This window comes from Gallus gallus, chromosome 1, assembly GCF_016699485.2.
Source record: "Gallus gallus isolate bGalGal1 chromosome 1, bGalGal1.mat.broiler.GRCg7b, whole genome shotgun sequence".
Taxonomy (NCBI): Eukaryota; Metazoa; Chordata; class Aves; order Galliformes; family Phasianidae; genus Gallus; species Gallus gallus.
Genome location: NC_052532.1, coordinates 52,265,424 through 52,283,096, shown reverse-complemented (window position 1 = coordinate 52,283,096; position 17,673 = coordinate 52,265,424). Strand labels below are relative to the sequence as shown.

Genomic DNA, 17,673 nt, shown 5'->3' with positions numbered 1-17,673 from the left:
AAAAGGCTCCTAGCTTGATTCCAAGGAAGCTTGCAGCCACCATCCCTTCCATAGGATACTACTCACCACTGCAAGGGCAGCTGACAACTACTTGGCTGCCCAGCACACTCTCCTACATCCCCCACCACTTGGAGCTGCTGCCCTTCCCAAAACCATGCTTGCTCTTCAACATCCTCCCTGCCTACAGTGCACCACGCTCCCACAAGTTGGAACAGAGCAGTATCTGTGCCAGCTCTACATAGAGGAGGATATGGAGGAGCAGAGGACTGGGGGAGCATGCTTTTATCACCCATGACAGTTTGCAGGGGGCAAGTGCTCTCCTCAAGCAAATGTGCTGGGATGATAAATTGCATGAAGTCAGCTGCATGAATACCAACAGAAGAAGCTGCAGGCTAGTGAACATTGGCAGGAGCCACCATGGACTGAGAAGGAGATCCATGTTGACCAGAGGAGCAGCATGTTCTATAGAAACCAAGCCACTCAACCAAGAGCCTCTCCCTGGAGGGACAGTGCACCGAACTGAGTGGTCCTGCAAAAGAACTTGGCTTTTACTCAGCCCTGAGGTAACACCACATGACTCTATTGCACCAATGCCTTGGGGAAGGAAATATACCTACTGTGAGGAGTATGTAGCCCCAGAGTCGGGCCAAACAGGATTTTCCTCCATAGATATAAGTTGCTTTCCTTGGACATGCTGATCTTTACTTGGGGAGGGGCAAAGAACATGTTTAGGTCAAAATATCAGACTTATAAGATACTTCTGTTTTCCAAAGCATTTGGTGAGGGAAGGGAGTGGGTTTGGTTTGACTGATGTGTTTTTGACTTGAATAAAGGGACAGAAACACGATTTGAGCTTAAATAGAACAGTCTGAGAGGGGCAGCAGGGCTCTGCTCTGGATTTGGTACTGTGAGTCTCTGGGGGCAAGAGAATTCTTCAGTTGGTTAATTAAAATGCTTATGAAGAAGCCTCTCAATTTTTGACCTGAATTAAGAAAGCTCTAAAACTCCATCAGAAACAGTAACAAAAAGAGATGGCCTAACTGAGTTTAATCTACTAGACATAATAGGATGTTATGACCCCACAGTTTGGCTTAATTGTAGATCAATAATGAGATCGGCCTGCCCATTTACAAAATGTCTGTATGCCCTATTATTTGCATAATATTAATCTCCTTCCAACATATGGCTTTCTCCCTGCTTGTCGAGGGTCCAGTGCTCCTTCTGCTGTTGTCTCCACTGACTCATGGGAAAGGAGAAGGAGATCCAGGAAGGCATCATTTAAAGGGTTGCATCGTTTTCTGTTTTGCAGCCACAACACACATTGCACACCAATAGGGGAAACTGCTGAGCAAAGGCATTAAAATGTGGTCTCCCCCCCAGACATATCACTTGTAAGGGTGACCATTTGTGACACAGTCCAAATACAAAGCAAATCATCACCCGCATGCTTGCTGAAGAGTCTGCTCTGTACACATGGGAGTGCAGGTAGGTTAATGCCTCTGTATAGGTTGTATATTTAAGAAATCTCTCTGGATAGAATCCAGCTGCCAGGTCTTCAGCCTTTTCCCAGTCTAACTGATAGTTAGTTACATAGGGTTCACAGAGAATTAATAGCTTTTTTGTTGTCTGGCTGGTACCAGTTGTCCCTGTATTTTACATTTGAGACACTTGTAAACAAGTAAGTAGTTGATCATTGCAGGGTAAAAAATGAATGAGCAAAACCCTGCCTTGTATGGACTTCAATTCTCCAGGCCACAACTATCCATCAGAAATCAGATATATTGTCCTATCTTCCACAGGTGCTTCATTTCCTTTTTCCTGCATTTGCTTGAGTCTTTACATCCTCGTCATCCCTGGCATCTTATCTATCATCTAAAGGACAATCAAGTCAGATACGGGATTAAAGTTCAGAACCACAGATGGGCTAAAGCACCTAACTGATTAAAATCAATAGGAATTAGTTATGGTATTCACCTCTTGCAACTTTAGGTGACTGCATTGCAGTCTCACCCTGGTCTCACTTTATAGAAGGAAAAATGCTCACACTTAGGTTTCTAGGTTTGATGAAGTCCATGCATTAGAGAAGCTTCTGGAGTCTGAATTGTCCCTGTCCAATGGGATATGCATCGGCATTGTAATCACACCTACTTGTCTCAATGAGCCAGACCACTAATATCAGACAAATTAGCCCTCTTCAGTACAAGGAAGACAATTCTGTCAATGATGTTTACACACTGTAGACACCTCTGAGCTTTCAGACTGCTCTGGCTTAGCTCACCTAGCTATCTTGTGTCCTTAATCTTTCCATGTAAATCCTTCAGGGTCATAGGTATTGAGGGCAAGATTCTCAACTGGATCAAAAACAATTAGATGGATGACCAAGGTCCGAGAACTGACGTAAATTAGCACCAATCAAGAAGGTGGAGACTGGAACAAAGTCCAAAGAAGTTGATGAATATGCATCAGGGAGAAAGAATGGGAGAGTAGTGAGTTGGCGGGATCAGGATCGGCTTTGTTCACGTATCAGCTAATGGGGAGAGGTGGCCCTGTGCTGCTGGAAGGGCTGTAGAGAAGGAAAGTTGGATACCATATAGAAACTGGATTATGAGGCTGCCCAACTCCTGTTTAGACTATGTAATGTGGAAAACTGGCTACATATGAGACTGAAATTGACACCGCTGGGCAGAGCAAGGAGGGACATGTGCAGTGATTATTGCTCCTTTGATCAAAAGCTAATTTTGTTGTACCTTTTTCTTTTTTTTTCCTTCTCATAGCTGGAGCTTCCCAATTGGCAGACTTTTACCAACACCATAGTAAGAGAGCCCAGGGGGTTCTAGAAAGCTTTTCTGTTATCAGTGCTGCTGTTGTTTTGTGGGGGTGGCTGGAAAAGAGAGCTGAGGTTTGCAAGGAGTTGTTTACTTTTGAGAGTTTCTTTTTTTTCTTCCGTGATTACCACAGTCAGAAAGAGAACATGCAGACAGAGTGCAGCCTGCTCTGCAATTCCAAACAGGTACACACTAGACCTCAGGTCAGAAAAAACTGTGATTTAAAGCAGCTAAACATCTGGTTCTTCATGCTCGTTGAGCAAGATCTGTATCCTTTTCCCACTCCATGCTCTGACCTGACTTTGCTAAGCAACTGGAACGTGCGTTTCCTCCACCACCCCACATCTCCCCGTAGCCTGGACTGCAGGTCTCACCTAAGTGCCTCCTCTTTTTCTCTTCCCTTTTTGATTCTCAGTAGTTCTGTGTGTTTTTGTATTTGAGAAAATTGTATCGGTTTAACTCAGGGACCAAATGACCACTCTCATATGCATCTCAGGGAGGACAACCAAAAAGTCTGGATGCAAATAAAAGCTTAATTCACAACATAGTGGTTAGTGGAATAATTCAGGTGGGCCTTCATCCAGTCAGGAGATCTTGTTTCTTTCCACAAATGATTCCAAACTCTTCTCAAAGAGTACATCCTCTTTGCTTGTGTCTTCAGGCAAACCTGCTCTGTTTAGCTCGCTTTCAGGCCATTTTACACATTCTTACTTTTGCTGAAATCCATCATTTATAGTGTCTATCCAAAGATACCAACATAGACTAATGCTGTTTTCAAGGGACTGGCAATAAAAGCTCACCCCTGGCCTCCCGAAGCCTGTCAGAATGGAAAGGGCAGGAAGGGAAAGAGCATTTCATTCCATCTCTTCAGAGCTGGGAGACTCTCAAAAGATTCCAGAACTGTTTCATTCATTTGATCAAAAATAAACCTGGTGTCAAAGCTGCTGAGGGGTTTTATAGTAAATGTTTTAGAAGACAATCTAAGCATTTTTTTTTTTTATCAGCTAGAAAAAAAAAATATCTGCATCTCGAAGTAGCAAAGAATTAATTACCCAAATAGCTGTTTTCACGGTCATTTCAGGGAGAACGTGTGCCTTCATGGGACAGCTTGTGTTGGGGCTGAGAGCCCTTCTGGGACCAGTATATCACGTGATACATGCTGGCCACCTAAATGATCTGCAGCCTGTTAAAGAATTAAAGAGTATCAGCCAGCAACCACGTGCCGTGAATTCATAGCAGCTGCCCCTTTCTCTGCATTTCAAATCTCTCTAATAATCACATTCTTTGCTGTTGCATTCCTCATCTTTGTCATGCAGCTAATGTCAAGTTTACAGGGCAGAAACTCACCGAATTCTTCATCATCTTCAATTAAATGTAGGTGCCGCTATTTACAAACCCCCCCAGGCCTTGTCAGCCTTTAACGGTTTCAAACACTTCCAACAGCAGAAAGAGCCATTTCATCTGCTCCTCAACAATAGAAAGAGCTAATTTAACACTTCTCTTTCTTTCTCTGCAGGAAACATGCTCTTGACTCAGGGATGGTACCCTTTGCTTTGTTTGTGTCTGCTGAAGCTAAGAAATCGTTTAGGGCCTGCAGCAACATCAACCTTGCTTGTCACTAATTTTCCACTCTCTGAAGCCTTGCTATTCCTTCTATCCTTTCTTTTGCATCCCCATATGCATTTAAAAAAACAGTGCTACCGCTACTTTTGCTTTATTCCCTTGGCTAATCTCTTTTTACTGCCCTGAAAATAGGGTCATCCTTCACAATGCTGCCAGGATTCCTGGGGCGGGAGTGAGTGCACGCTCCTTGTAAGGGCACCAGGCAATGGAAGGTACCTCCGTATTGCCATGAAACACTTGATGGTATAGAAAGCTACTCAGGAGAGGCCTTCTCCCCAGTTTTTACAGAAAAGGAGGAATAAAAGAGGGGAGATTTACACTGAATATAAGGAAAAAGTTTTTTACAATACGGATAGTGGGGCACTGGCACAGGCTGCCCAGAGAGGTGGCGGATACCCCATCCCTGGAAACACCCAAGGACAGGCTGGAGGGGCTCTGAGCACCCTGATCAAGCTGTATGTGTCCCTGTTCACTGCAGGGGAGTTGGACCACATGGCCTTTAAGGGTTCTTTCCAACTTAAATAATTCTCAATTCTATGGGTATGTAAGTGTGTAGTGTTCAGGTGTTCAGTCAGTGTTCATATGATTGCCAGGGTTACCCCCTTCTATATTTAAATAAATGTAGGTTCCCATCAAGGAGTCTTAAATCTCAGCCTGCACTGCAGGTGTCTGTGCTATCTCTTACTGATGGCATTTAACAAGCGCTCCTCTGTGCAATTCCCGCAGTCTCAGACACTTTGAATTTTACCAAATTTTAACCTTCAAGTTAACAGTTTTCTGTGTTACTTGTCTGCCTCAGGCCAATGTCTTAACTTTAAGTGATTCAGTCTTCTTTGAGAAAGTCTGGGGAAAACATGCTGTTTTGCTCATTGTGACAAAATTCTGGTACCCTTTGAAAAGGGAACTGTGCTTAGAGCAGGAGCTTGAAATCTGGTACAGAGGCAGCCTTTTCTGTCAACTGTACTTTTTGCTGTCATTGCCACCAACAACTGTCATCTGGCCAAAGTATCAGACTTTGAAGAGAATCAGTTCACACAGGTTTATTTCCAGGCCTTCAGGTTATAGTAGTTACATTCCCTGAAGAATCATAAAATCTTTAAGGCTGGAGGAGACCACTAAGATCATCTAGTCCAACCATCAATCCCTTACCACCATGCCCGCTAAGCATGTCCCTCAATGCCATAAAGGCACAGAGTAGATGCTCTGTGCAATGCTTATTCTGACAGCTCAGCACAACTTCCCCACAGACTCACTTTTCAGCTTGCTGTGAGCAACACATGGCCCAGACTCTCATGACAGCCAGCAGAGATTGTTCTCCAGCTAACAGTGGGGAAAAATTCCTCAGGAGAGGGGGGCTGGCAAGGAGTTGTGGCTGAAGGAAGTGGAGAGGGAAAATAGGAATGGTATAAATAGAAGAGCGATGCTGGTTGATTGAGGATGCTCTGATGGGAGGCCAGGGAGGTGCCACCAGAAAGGACACCTGTAGTTTCATGGAGTCAAGATAGGGGAGTTGCATAGCCATGAGCCAGGGACAAGAGTTGATCTGAATTGTGATGAGGTTCGGGTTTGTGCCACTGAGCTCCCAGGAGATGCTTAGCTGGTGGCTTGAATTTAGGGGATCACTTGTGGAAGGCTCCTCCTCATGCTTTGCTTGGCTGGGTCACACTACAGCTCTATTTGACACTTCTTGATGGCAGTGTGCAAAGCTCAGGAGTGCTGTCAGCCTTTTCCAGCTGTGCCTTTCTTGATTCCCTCCTACAATGGAGAGACTACATTCCCTCACCTGAAACATGGGTTGTGGGGCTCAGATGCCCCTGGCAGGAGCATGGCAGAGAGCTCAGGGGTCTCAAAATCTTTCTAATGCCAGAGCAGGCAGCATATAAGACCTGAAAGCTCACAATTAATAATAAAGAGGTCCTGCCTAAGACCTGTCTTTCAGTGAGTCCTTCCATCTCATGCATTCAATGAAATCAGGTCCCACAGGGAAAAAAGCATCCAGCAATCACTTACTTAAGGACTGTCACAATACAAGCACAAAAATGGGCAGAGCAGAGTATTCACTCCACCCTCTTAGGGTTTCCTACGTCTTTTAGTGCTTGATTTAGCTACCTTTTTCTTTACTCAGCTTCAGCCTACAGTGTTGCATAGAGCATCACTGGGGAGGGGCAAACAACCATGAGGATAAGAATTCTTTGTGCTATGAACAAAGCTAAAAATTCTCATTGACTCTGATGGAAAGAATCTGACTAGAGTAGGAGGCATTTTATTACCCAATTATGTAGTAACTTACTGAAAGGCAGTAATAAGATGTTATATAAATGTATATATCTGATGAGTGCATGTGTGTTTGTAAACGTGGGTGTGTATGTACATGTGTGTTTCTTGAATGAAACTGCTTAAAGTCTACTGGGTCAAAGAATAAATTCTACTGTTAAACAGCTTGTTTTACTGAAAATAGGAGCAAAAGAACACAAAACCAGCCACACTGGACCAAACCCCAAACATACACCCAGACCAGCATCCAGAGAGTGTTCAGATGGTCAGCATTGAATGCTTTTGGTACATGGCGTCAGTCACGCTGCTATTCCTTGTTGTGCTGTGTGCATCGAGTCAATTCTGTGTTTTCATCCAGTTCACACAAACAACCTGACTTGCTGCTATTTCTCAACAGCAGCTTCTCTGTCCTTGGCATCATCTTCTAGTTGTGATATATCCCCTGACACCAGAAACCCTCCATGACCAGGATTATCCTTTTCCTCCTCTATGCAATGCCTTCGAGTCAGAGTCTCCTGCCTGTGCCTATTCCAGAGCAAAAACGCAGAGCCTCCCTTCATCCCACACAAGCACCTGCCTTCCAAGGTACTCACAGCTCACCCACTTTTCACTCAGATTCTTTGAGGACTGACTGAAATCTGAGGTGGATGCAAGCTCTGAAGAACAGATCCATTTCAGGTTCAGGTTGGATATTAGGAGAAGAGCAGTGCTGCAGTGGCACAGGCTGCCCAGGGAGGTGGTGGAGTCACCATCCCTGGAGGTGTTCCAGAGCTGTGTGGATGTGGCACTGAAGGACATGGTTAGTGGGCATGGTGGGGGTGGGCTGGTGGTTGGACTGGGCATTCTAGAGGTCTTTTCCAGCCTTAATGATTCTATGATTTTTTCAACCCTCCGATATCCAAAACATTCCCCAGGTTTCATGAGCTTCTGCTGACCCTCAAAACCCACAAACTACTTATATAGCCAGTAATTTTATATGACCAGTCACAAAACAAAGAAGGTATTGTGTGGAAACACTGAGTCTGATCTACACTTTGTAGAAAAAATCTGCTGTTCAGCTCTTTGTAACTGTATGCTGGGGGTGGCTCCAGGAAAGCTTCTAAGTGTGACCGTGGAAGTCTGGCTCAGTCCCTGTAGATATCAACAAAAAAACAGGAAAATGTCCATTGTCTTTGGCAGAACCAGAGACTGGTGCATAGATGCATGATGGAAAAAAACTTCTCATACCTACTTACTGAACAAAACTACAGCCGTAGGCTCATTGTTGTTGCAGTGGGAGTTATGCAAGTGCAAACTGGCATTAGCACAGTGTTCCAAGACTTAATATCATTCCAGGCAATTTACTGCTCTCCAATATTAAAGCTGCTGTCCGTACAAAAACAACAGCACACAGTGGCACATCTTTTATTTTCTGTATTTATTTTCAGCTATGCTTAGCTGAGCTACCTTAGCAGTGTTGCTTTCATAATGTTAAATCTGTACTCATGTTACAGCAAACAATAATGCTGAAGGAGCTATGAAAATTAGTTCCTCCTCTTCTGGGAAACATCACCTTCTAAGCCCTTGTAGGACCTGTTGCAGCACACTACACTAGTCCAGGAAATGTTTTATCACACTGTTGTACAATAACTGATTTTGGCTCAGTAGAAGTATTTACAGGAAAAAAAAAAAAAATGTTGTGCCTTGGTTTTCCAGGAAAGAGGGATGCCAAACCAGGAGACAAGCCCCAGTCCCATTTCTCCCAGCAGACTGTTCTGGCCTCTAGGTCTTGGTTAGGCTCTTTCACATTTGTTCTCCTTCTGGCTCCACAACTTTTGCACTCCTGTCAGCACCATGACACAGACTGAAAAGCAATTACCCTCTTTAGAGGTCCCTTCCATCCCAAAATCATTCTTCTCCCAAATCAGAGCTGTGCATCCCATCTTTCTCCAGACAGAAGTGAAGGGATCACATCCTGGTGAACAGCTGTAAACAGTGTGTCTAAGGTGCAGCCTAGGGTCTGTAGCAGTGGCAGCTATCACACCTTCAACATTGGTGCTGACAGATACCTTCAGCAATAGTTCCTGCTTCTGCCTCTGAGACAGGTCATGTGCCATGTTGAAATGTTTGAATAGGCTTCCCACTTTATGCAGAGGATTTGGGTCTGTAAGCGCACCTAACTCTTTCCACAGAATTTATAGGGAGAATAAATCCCTAATTCAGGCAGGCCCCATCTTCCAGCTCCTCAATGTCTTTCTTACAGTGAGGGGCCCAGAACTGAACGCAGCACTCGAGGTGCAGCCTCACCAGAGCTGAGTAAAGAGGAACGGTCACCTTCCTGCTCTTGCTGGCTGCACTATTGCTGATACAAACCAGGATAGCATTGGCCTTCTTGGCCACCTGGGCACACTGCTGGCTCACATTCAGCTGGCTGTCAACCAACACCTCCAGAATCTTTTCCTCCACTCTGCTTTCCAGCTGCCATGCCTCATGTCTATAGTGATGCGTGAGGTTGTTGTGACCAAAGTGCAGGACCCAGCACTTGGTTGTGTTGAAGCTCACACAATTGGCCTCAGCCCATCGATCCAGCCTGCCCAGATCACTCTGTAGGGTCTTCCTACCCTCAGGCAGATCAACACTTCCTTCCAACTTGATAGTTGTCTTCTTAGAAGTCTGTCTTAACCATGCAGCATGGCAAATAAAGCAAAAAAAGAACTATGCCTTTTCATTCCAGCAAACCAGACAGCTGCCCCTGAATGACATAGAAAGAAAGAGGACCAAAAAAAAAAAACAAAAAAAACAAGAAAAAAAAATAAGATGAGGAAGCCTTAATTAAAAGATAAACACAAATGAAATCAAAACAGTCAATGGTAGTTCAACTCTAATTGAATTTTATCGTCAGCAGAGCTGCTGTTGTTTTTCCCTTCCTCCCAGACTGAAAAGCTCTGGAGAGGAAATTTCCCTCATCAAATTTCACATTCTGTTCAGTTAGCTTGTGATTTTTAAAAAAAAAATATTTTTTTTAAGAAGGACATAGAAAAGAAAAAAGAAACTTGAAAGGAACCTGTTTAATTCCAACCAAGGCACTTAAACCAACCCACTTTCTACCAGACTGTTCAGGGAACTGAGGGTGTCAGCTCTAATCATCTGTCCCTGTTTTCTGAGGGTAAATTCCCCATGTGTCTCAGAACTGGGGAGAAGAGGCTCTGGAGTCCTCCAAGGAATTGGATTGTAATTCTAATGTGATGGCATCAGCTAATTAGCAGCTCAAAGAAATCTCACCTTCGGCCCCTCTCCAGATTTTTCTCCAATTATGGCTAAGGGTGAAGCCCTCAGAAGGGAGGTGAGGAAGGGGAAAGTTGTCCATGGGTTACAGGGCTACAAAGAATAAAAATGACTGAGATATTCAGTGGCACTCCTGTTTAATTCTGACCAATGGGAGCGTTAGCATCCTGCAAATAGGGACAAGTTAATGTGGGAGATACTAAGCAGAGTAAAGTCCCAAAGCCTCTTCTCTGGCTCCTTGCACAGAAATAAGTTTTACCGGTGTCAATGCAAGAGACTTACCAGTCTCTGGATATGATTGCGCTTTTTCACATATGTATGTGAACATAAACATACATTTTTCTTGAGGTTCTGCTTTAAAATTCTTAACTACAGAGGTTCTTTTGCTGCACTCTTTTCTCATACATATCATGCGGAGCAGCAAACACTGTTTACTGCAAGAAGAAAAATCACTCGCACACCAAAGGCAGAGAACACTTTAGTTGCTGCTATCCTCAAAAGAGTTTTCTGCTGTGCCCAGAAAGTTTGGGTCTGTTTTTCATACCTCTTTGGCACTGGAAGACTCTCCCACTGAAACCAATGTAGTCCCTTTTTCACGGAAAACAAAGCTCTTCCCAACTGCCATAAAATGGGACTGCCTTATAAATGCCATAAAATCACACAGAGTTTTACAAATGCCATAAATGTGGCCATGCAAAGAGTGAAAATATTTTCAAGTGTGGTTGCATCTCTCCCCAGTAACTGTGAGATGCCTGTCAAAGTACAAAGCTTTGGAACAGTCATATCACTGTACAAAGCAATATAAAGCTCAGATGATGACATCAACAAATGCTCAGTGCTGACACTTAAAAGAGCAGCTGTAAAAAATAGCACTCCCTGATAAAAAGCACAACATCAGCCATAGACTTTATGCAAAATATGTATCTACTATACAAACATACTGGGCTGCAAAATATAGCTAATAAAATAAGTGATTTGCCTGCCTGCTGCTTCCAGAATCATTCACAGTCCTCAGTTGGCATTATTCCCTAGGGGTGATTATTTCCTAGCAGCAAAGAAGAAACTCTTGATGATTTTTTTCTCTTTTGTTGGCAGTGAAGAGCCACCCTTGAAAATCTGATTTTAACTCACTAAGATTGTTACGAGCTCCCTGTACAAAAAAAAAAATAATAATTAAATTAATATTTTAATATATAATACAATTTAATTAAAAACAATTAAAAGCAGGTGCTAAATAAATGAAATAACTTACCTCTCCCAGGGATAGCATCTGTTCTTCCAGCTCAGAAATATCACTGGCATGCCTGTGTTTCTACACAGAGTGGATCACAGGGCACCAGTCATGCTAAATGTCACCTTGCAGTAAAATGTCACATGGTGGGTGTTCCATCATTGTAGACATTCAAGATCAGGCTGGAGGGGCTCTGAGCACCCTGATCTAGCTGTAGGTGTTCCTGTTCATTGCAGGTGAGTTGGACTTGATGGCCTTTAAGGGTCTCTTCCAACTCAAATGATTCTATGATGAGAGAGTCAAGATACATCTAGTTTTAGCCAATGCAGAGAAATAATCTGGTGAGTCATCAGCCAGTTTCAACATAGAGGCCACTCTTGAGCCATATTCTTGGGTGCTGTATCTAAGCAAAGACATCTCCTTTTTTCAGATGGCCCCAGGCAGTTCCATAGACAGTGCTGGCACACCCCTGTGTCACTCATACATGCTTTCATACTCACTTCTTGCTTGTACTTGAAGTGAATAAAATCTCTCCCTTGCACACACTATCAATTTTGTGATCTATGTGACAATAAAAATCACTCTGAAAAAAGCCTCCGAATTTCTCTGCTGGTAAGGGTGATATTTGCTGCCTAAATACGGCTCAAGAAATCTTTCTAGGGGTGTTCAGACCGCAATAACTTCTTAACAGAAAACAAAGGCCTTTTTCCTTGGCTGATCTCCAAAGGACCTTATTTTTCAGGGGTGGCAAGCTACTTTGCATGTACTACACAGAGAACTGGCTGTACTTCCACCTATTAACTTATTATTATCTGGTTTGCATTCACTTTCATGGGAAGCCATCCTCCTGTTAAGGGAAGCCTTTTATCAGAGGCATACTTCAGTAGAGGACTGCATTTTATGGGTAGCTTGGCAAAAGTTTTCTCCCACCAGCTCTTTCCAACGGTCAGGTAGTTCACATTTCATCAATGAAGTCAACCAGCTACCCAAAGTTAGGTGTATTTTTAACTATTTAAACGTTGGATTCTAATCCTGGTGATCCAGCAGCCTTGCAGAGAAGGACTTAGGGGTCCTAGTGGACAAGAAGCTGGACATGAGCCAGCAGTGTGTGCTTGCAGCCTGGGAGGTCAACTGTGTTCTGGGCTACACTAGAAGAGGGGTGGCAGAAGGGAGAGGGGGGTGGTTGTCCCCCTCTTCTCTGTACTCATGAGATCCCATCTGGACTACTGCATCCAGGCCCGGGGACACTGGTACAATTAAGATGAGGAGCTACTTGGAGTGAGCCCAGAGGACAGCCACAAAGAAGATCAGAGGGCTGGAGCACCTCTTCTATGAAGAAAGGTTGAGGGAGTTGGGCTTGTTTAGCTTGGAGAGGGAAAGGTTCTGGGGAGACCTCATTCAGCCCTCCAGTCCTTTAGGGGAGCTCATAAGCAGGAGGGAGATTGACTTTTTACACAGTCTAATAGTGGTAAGACAAGGGGGAATGACTTTTAACTAAAACAGGGGAGATTTAGGTTAGATGTGTTGTGGTTTAACCTGGCAAACAGCTAAACACCACAGTCTTTCACTCACTCATATCCTCTCAGCGGGATGGGAAAAAGAACTGGGAAAAAAAAATTACAATTCATAGATAGGAATAAAAACAATTTACAAAATCAGGGGGAAAAAAGAGAGAAATAAAAATAATTATATATAAATTTATATACATATATATATTTACAAACTAGTGACACACAAAACAATCGCTCACAACCAGTGCCCAGCCAGTCCATGGGTAGTGGCAGCCACCTCCACCCATGACCGACTCCCCTCAGTTTTACAGTTTTTTTCACATGATGTCATATGGTATTGAATATTTCTTCAGTCGTTTTAGGTCAACTGTCTTGGTTTTGTCCCTTCCCAGCTCCTTGTGCCTCCTCAGCCTCCCTCTCTTGCAGGACGGTATGAGAAGCTGAGAACTGAAATATCCTTGGCTCTGTACAGCGCTGCTGAGCAATAACAAAAACATTGGCTTGTTATCAACACTGTTTTTCTTCCAAAACCAAAATATAAGCATCACACCTGACACTGAAGAAAATTAACTCTGTCCCAGCTGAAACCAGGGCAAGATGTTAGCCAGAAATTCTTTACTCAGAAGGTTCTGAGGCACTGGCACAGCTGCCCAGAGAAGCTGTGGATGCCCCATCCATGGACGTGCTCAAGGCCAGGTTGGATGGGGCTCTGGGCAGCCTGAGCTGGTGGGAGGCAGCCCTACCCATGGCAGGGGGTAGGGCTTTAAGTTCTCTTCCAACCAACCATTCTATGATTCTATGATCCCTGAAAATGGCAGACAGTGTTTCCCAAGCACCCGGGCTCCCCAGAATGACACCAACACTCATCCCTCTGCGCCTTCTTACACACAGCACTGCCTCAACTCAGCTTTTCTCCACAGAGAGCTGCTTCACCAAAGAAAATAATCAAAGTACCCAAAATCCACTGGGGTGCTTTCAGGGCTTTCTACAAAGCTTCCTGCAAACCTCCAATTTCCCTGCTGTAAATATACCTCTGACATTTTAGGTGGAGTCTCCTGGGAGTACTGTGGAGTCAACACAGAGTCAACAAAGCGAGTTTATGGCTGGGTAAATCTCAGCAAAAGTAAAGCAATGTTCTTCCTGGCTGGTCTTTCTCTTTTCTCAGCCAGACTCCATTTTGTCCACCCGGGGGTTTCTTTGTTGGCTGTTTTTTATTATTTTCCTCTCCTTGTTTTAAAATGCCGATGCATTGACAGATGTCTCCCATATATTTCCATTCTATGGCACTTTAAATCTTGCTGCTGTAGCAGCTACAAGTCCTTTCAAGGGATTATTGCCTTCATTCTTACACCTGGGTCATCTGGATATCTGAAGGGAGAAAGCAGCATTCTCTGCTGGCTCTGTGATTAAAATGATTTATCTTGCCACATCTCACAGTATCACATTGAGCACAATGCCACCACTCTTCTTGAACACAGGCTCCTGCACAAGACTGCACTAATGGGTTTTCTTCCCCCAGGCAGGAATGATTTCAAAACCCCAATGTTTTGTTCTGTGGCTACAAAAATACATGATGCTCAAAGCCAAATTCAGAGGGAAGCAATACATTAGGTGGGAACCACAGTAAAACTCAAAGCAACCTTGTGTATTAGTCAGGTAATGTAAAGCCAGCGTCCAGAATGATGATAGCAGGAATATGTTCATTAACTGAAGGCATCACACCTGCCTTTCTGCTGCTGAGCTCTGCAATAGCATGCAGTTCTCACACCCAGAAACATCTCTCAGAATCAGGTAATATAGTTTAATCTAAGCATTACCTCATTTATCCTATTATAGACTGGAATTTTATCTTTCTTCTTACATCACTTTTTTTTTCTCCTTTACAACAAAATTCACATTTAAAATAAATGATCTAAGCAGCAGTTGCATTGCCCAGCACAGTGGCAATGTTCACAAAATGCCATGGAGAGATAAAACAAAGCCAGGGTTTACTGAACGTTGGAGTTTTCCTTTGGAAAATAAATGTTTTACCATATGTTGCCTTGTATCTTGAATTTCCTGCCTTTAGAGAGTCCATTCAGCCTTGTATTTGACTCTGAGTGGAAGAAGAATGCAATACACGTGTCAACTCATAATACAGCCTGGCCCTATCCTGATGTTCTCTCTTAACAGATGCTGTTGCTACATATCTCAGCTGGTAAGGCAAAGCAGATTGATGGCCATTGGGGAAGGTTGGTGCAGTCCCACACCCTGAGCACTGCTGTTCCCATTATGTAAATCCTAAAAGCCCTTGCTTTTTGACTCTCTGAGCCAGGTGTGTGGCAGCACCACTTACAACTTGTGACCCTATCATAGATCAGTCCTGTATGTTTTTTCCCATTTCTCACTAGTGAAAACAGTAGATACAAAGGCCAGGGCTGGATGACTAGCTGCCCCACCACTCCGGCATATGACAGCGCCAGCCCACCCTGCCTATTAGGTGATCAAATGAGGGAAACAGAGCTCTTCAACAGCAAACTGCTCATTGCGCAGGCTTTCCTACCTGGGACCAGCTCAGGAGGGCCCCAGATCCCTCTCAGCCCAGCTGAGGGGGACAGATAACTCCCCATACTGGAAATAAGTGTCCAACCGACCAGGCAGGCCAGCTGCCTTTGCATTTTCTTTATCAGTCACCTGCTGTATGACCCCAGTCCTGTACTGTGCACTTGTGATGGGAGCAAAGAGATCTCCTTGCTATCTGTACAAGACAATCGAGTCATTTAGCAGCAATTAGGCTCCCTACCAGCTTAAGTCATTTACAATTATACAATGGCTCCTAACAGCTCCAGAGTCCCAAGACACTATTTGAGGGAGGTCATAAACCAGTCAGGGGTGTTGGCAGAGCTGAAAAGGAGCATGGAGCTAAATAAGGAAAAATGAGGTAGCCCATAGGGTTTAACCCTGAAGTGCCTCAGTGAGAACCACTCTTCTAGCATTCAAACACTCGTCACCCCCTTTCCGGAGTGAAGATAATAGTCAGCCAACTCACTTTTCCAACTTCTGTTTCTGTGTCTACGTAATAAGCATACAGATGAAAGGGACAATTTTTTTTATTTCCTAGGAAGCAGCACTGTACAGTGCATTCTTAGCATTTTATTTCATTTTATTTTATTTTATTTTATTTATTTATGTGTCATGCTCCTTATATGCATTTATATGGTTGCTTTTTATCGAGACACTAGGACTCCTGGAGGTGCTGTGGCTGGCACTTAACCTCACATACTAGGTAAAACTTTGGGCCCCCTCAGCAGACCTTGCAAAGGCATGGACTCCATTTCAGGTGCCCTAAACCTTCCACAGAAAGTGCAGAAGGAGATCATTTTCATAGGATAAACCAACCCATGCAAACTGTTTCCTTGGAAATCCACCGCGGAAAGCCTTGCAAATGAGAGGTTTTGATATCTGTGCTCACATCCATAACACTGTTTTCTGATTGCCAGTGCACTATTTCTCTGTTGCTAGCACTTGCCACACTAGGAATCAAAGCCCCACAAGACATTACAAGAACACTGCTAGACCAGTGCTGCCGATCTCTGTCTGCATGTTCTAACACCTACAGCAATCAGAGCTATTGCTGTGCTGGTGAGGCCTGATCTTGTGTGCTATCAACCATTCACTTGTACACGATGTCCTGAAGGACAGCAAGGATGCAGATAAAATGCTGCAACCAACTGCTGTATTGCTTGAGACAGTGCTAAATTTGTTCTCTAAACGTTTGCCCCCAGTGCATGAGCCATCCTATACGCGATGCTTCTGCTCAGCTGCTGGTGAAGCTGGAGGAAATTTTTTAGCTCAGCTGCCTCATGCAGCAGTGCTTGGAGAGCAGAGCCATCCCCTAGAGGAAATGAGGCTACCTGAAGATCTCAAGGAGACAAGGCGGAGATCACCAGATGAATTTTCTTCTCCCAGTGGCGATATTTCTTCAGATACGCCATTAACAGCGGCCTGTCTGGGAGCACAGCCTTCATTTTCTGTAAGTAGTTGAGATTGCCAAGGTTAATGAAGTTAAAATGTGTCAAGGACCAAGCAATGCTGAAGTTCTTGAGTTGCACGTATCGTTGCTATCTCCCTTCTGCTAGCAGAATGCTAGAAATGCTCCCTGAAGAAATTGAGTCCATTTTATGGAGAGAAAGTACACTGTTTATTAGCAGCTCTCACACCTTCTAATCATTTCTTCTTTAAAAAATAATTACGAAATGAAGCATAGGGCAAAGTTATCTTCTTATCCAGTGAGCAACCTTACAACTTATCACCTGTTGTCATCATTAGGGCAAGGTTCAGGCAGGATGTTAAGTAATTCAGCTCAGAGGCAGAGCTGACAACAGCTGTGGGTTCCTATATGGTATATGTCTCAGTGCTTTGGGCCAGCACCACTCAGCAGAAAGGACCTGGAGTTTCGGGCCAGTCTCATGACATGTGCTTTGTATTGTTCCTGAGAACTAGGTTCTATTTACTTTCATTCTTCTGCTCCTTAAACCCATAAGCAACAGATGCACAAGAGGACAGGCTCAAACTCTCAAGCAAAGAGTAGGTATTTTCTGCTTTGGCATGGTGAAGACATATAGCAAAGTCATTGCCCAACTTAGAATGGCTTGTAGCTGTGGTTTCTAGAAATTACTACTTGCTAGAAGTGACATAAATTGCAACATAAGCAATATATATGTAAGGTTGGAGGGGCATTAAGTCCTACAGAGCCCAGTCCTACTTGCACCACACATTTAGTGGCGTCCATCAGTGTTGTCCATGAGTGCTGTTTCACATAGAAAGTTGATTCTCTTCACACAGGGCTGCAGAGGCAGAACAAACAGATATTTGGACTCTTGTTTCCTTTTCAGTGACCTTTTCAACAGTCGCCACCACTACCCTGCTAAATAATGTGATCTTTAGAAAGGGTACATTAAAAGTA

At 43.8% G+C, this 17,673-nt stretch overlaps 1 protein-coding gene across 5 annotated transcripts in view; it reads left to right on the top strand.

Moving 5' to 3' along the window:
- The window catches only part of ISX (intestine specific homeobox), a 68,776-nt gene that overhangs the window by 26,171 nt on the left and 24,932 nt on the right, over positions 1 to 17,673 (top strand). For 2 of the 5 annotated variants that reach the window (XM_046908840.1, XM_046908839.1), the window contains one exon: positions 6 to 9,519. The exons of 1 other annotated variant lie outside the window; for it this stretch is intronic. In XM_046908840.1, the coding sequence (XP_046764796.1) occupies positions 6 to 242 (237 nt within the window). In that variant the 3' untranslated portion in view covers positions 243 to 9,519. Of the gene's footprint in view, positions 1 to 5; positions 16,741 to 17,673 lie in introns of those variants that run through there. 2 more of the 5 variants (XR_005843252.2, XM_040656551.2) reach the window with 2 other exon arrangements.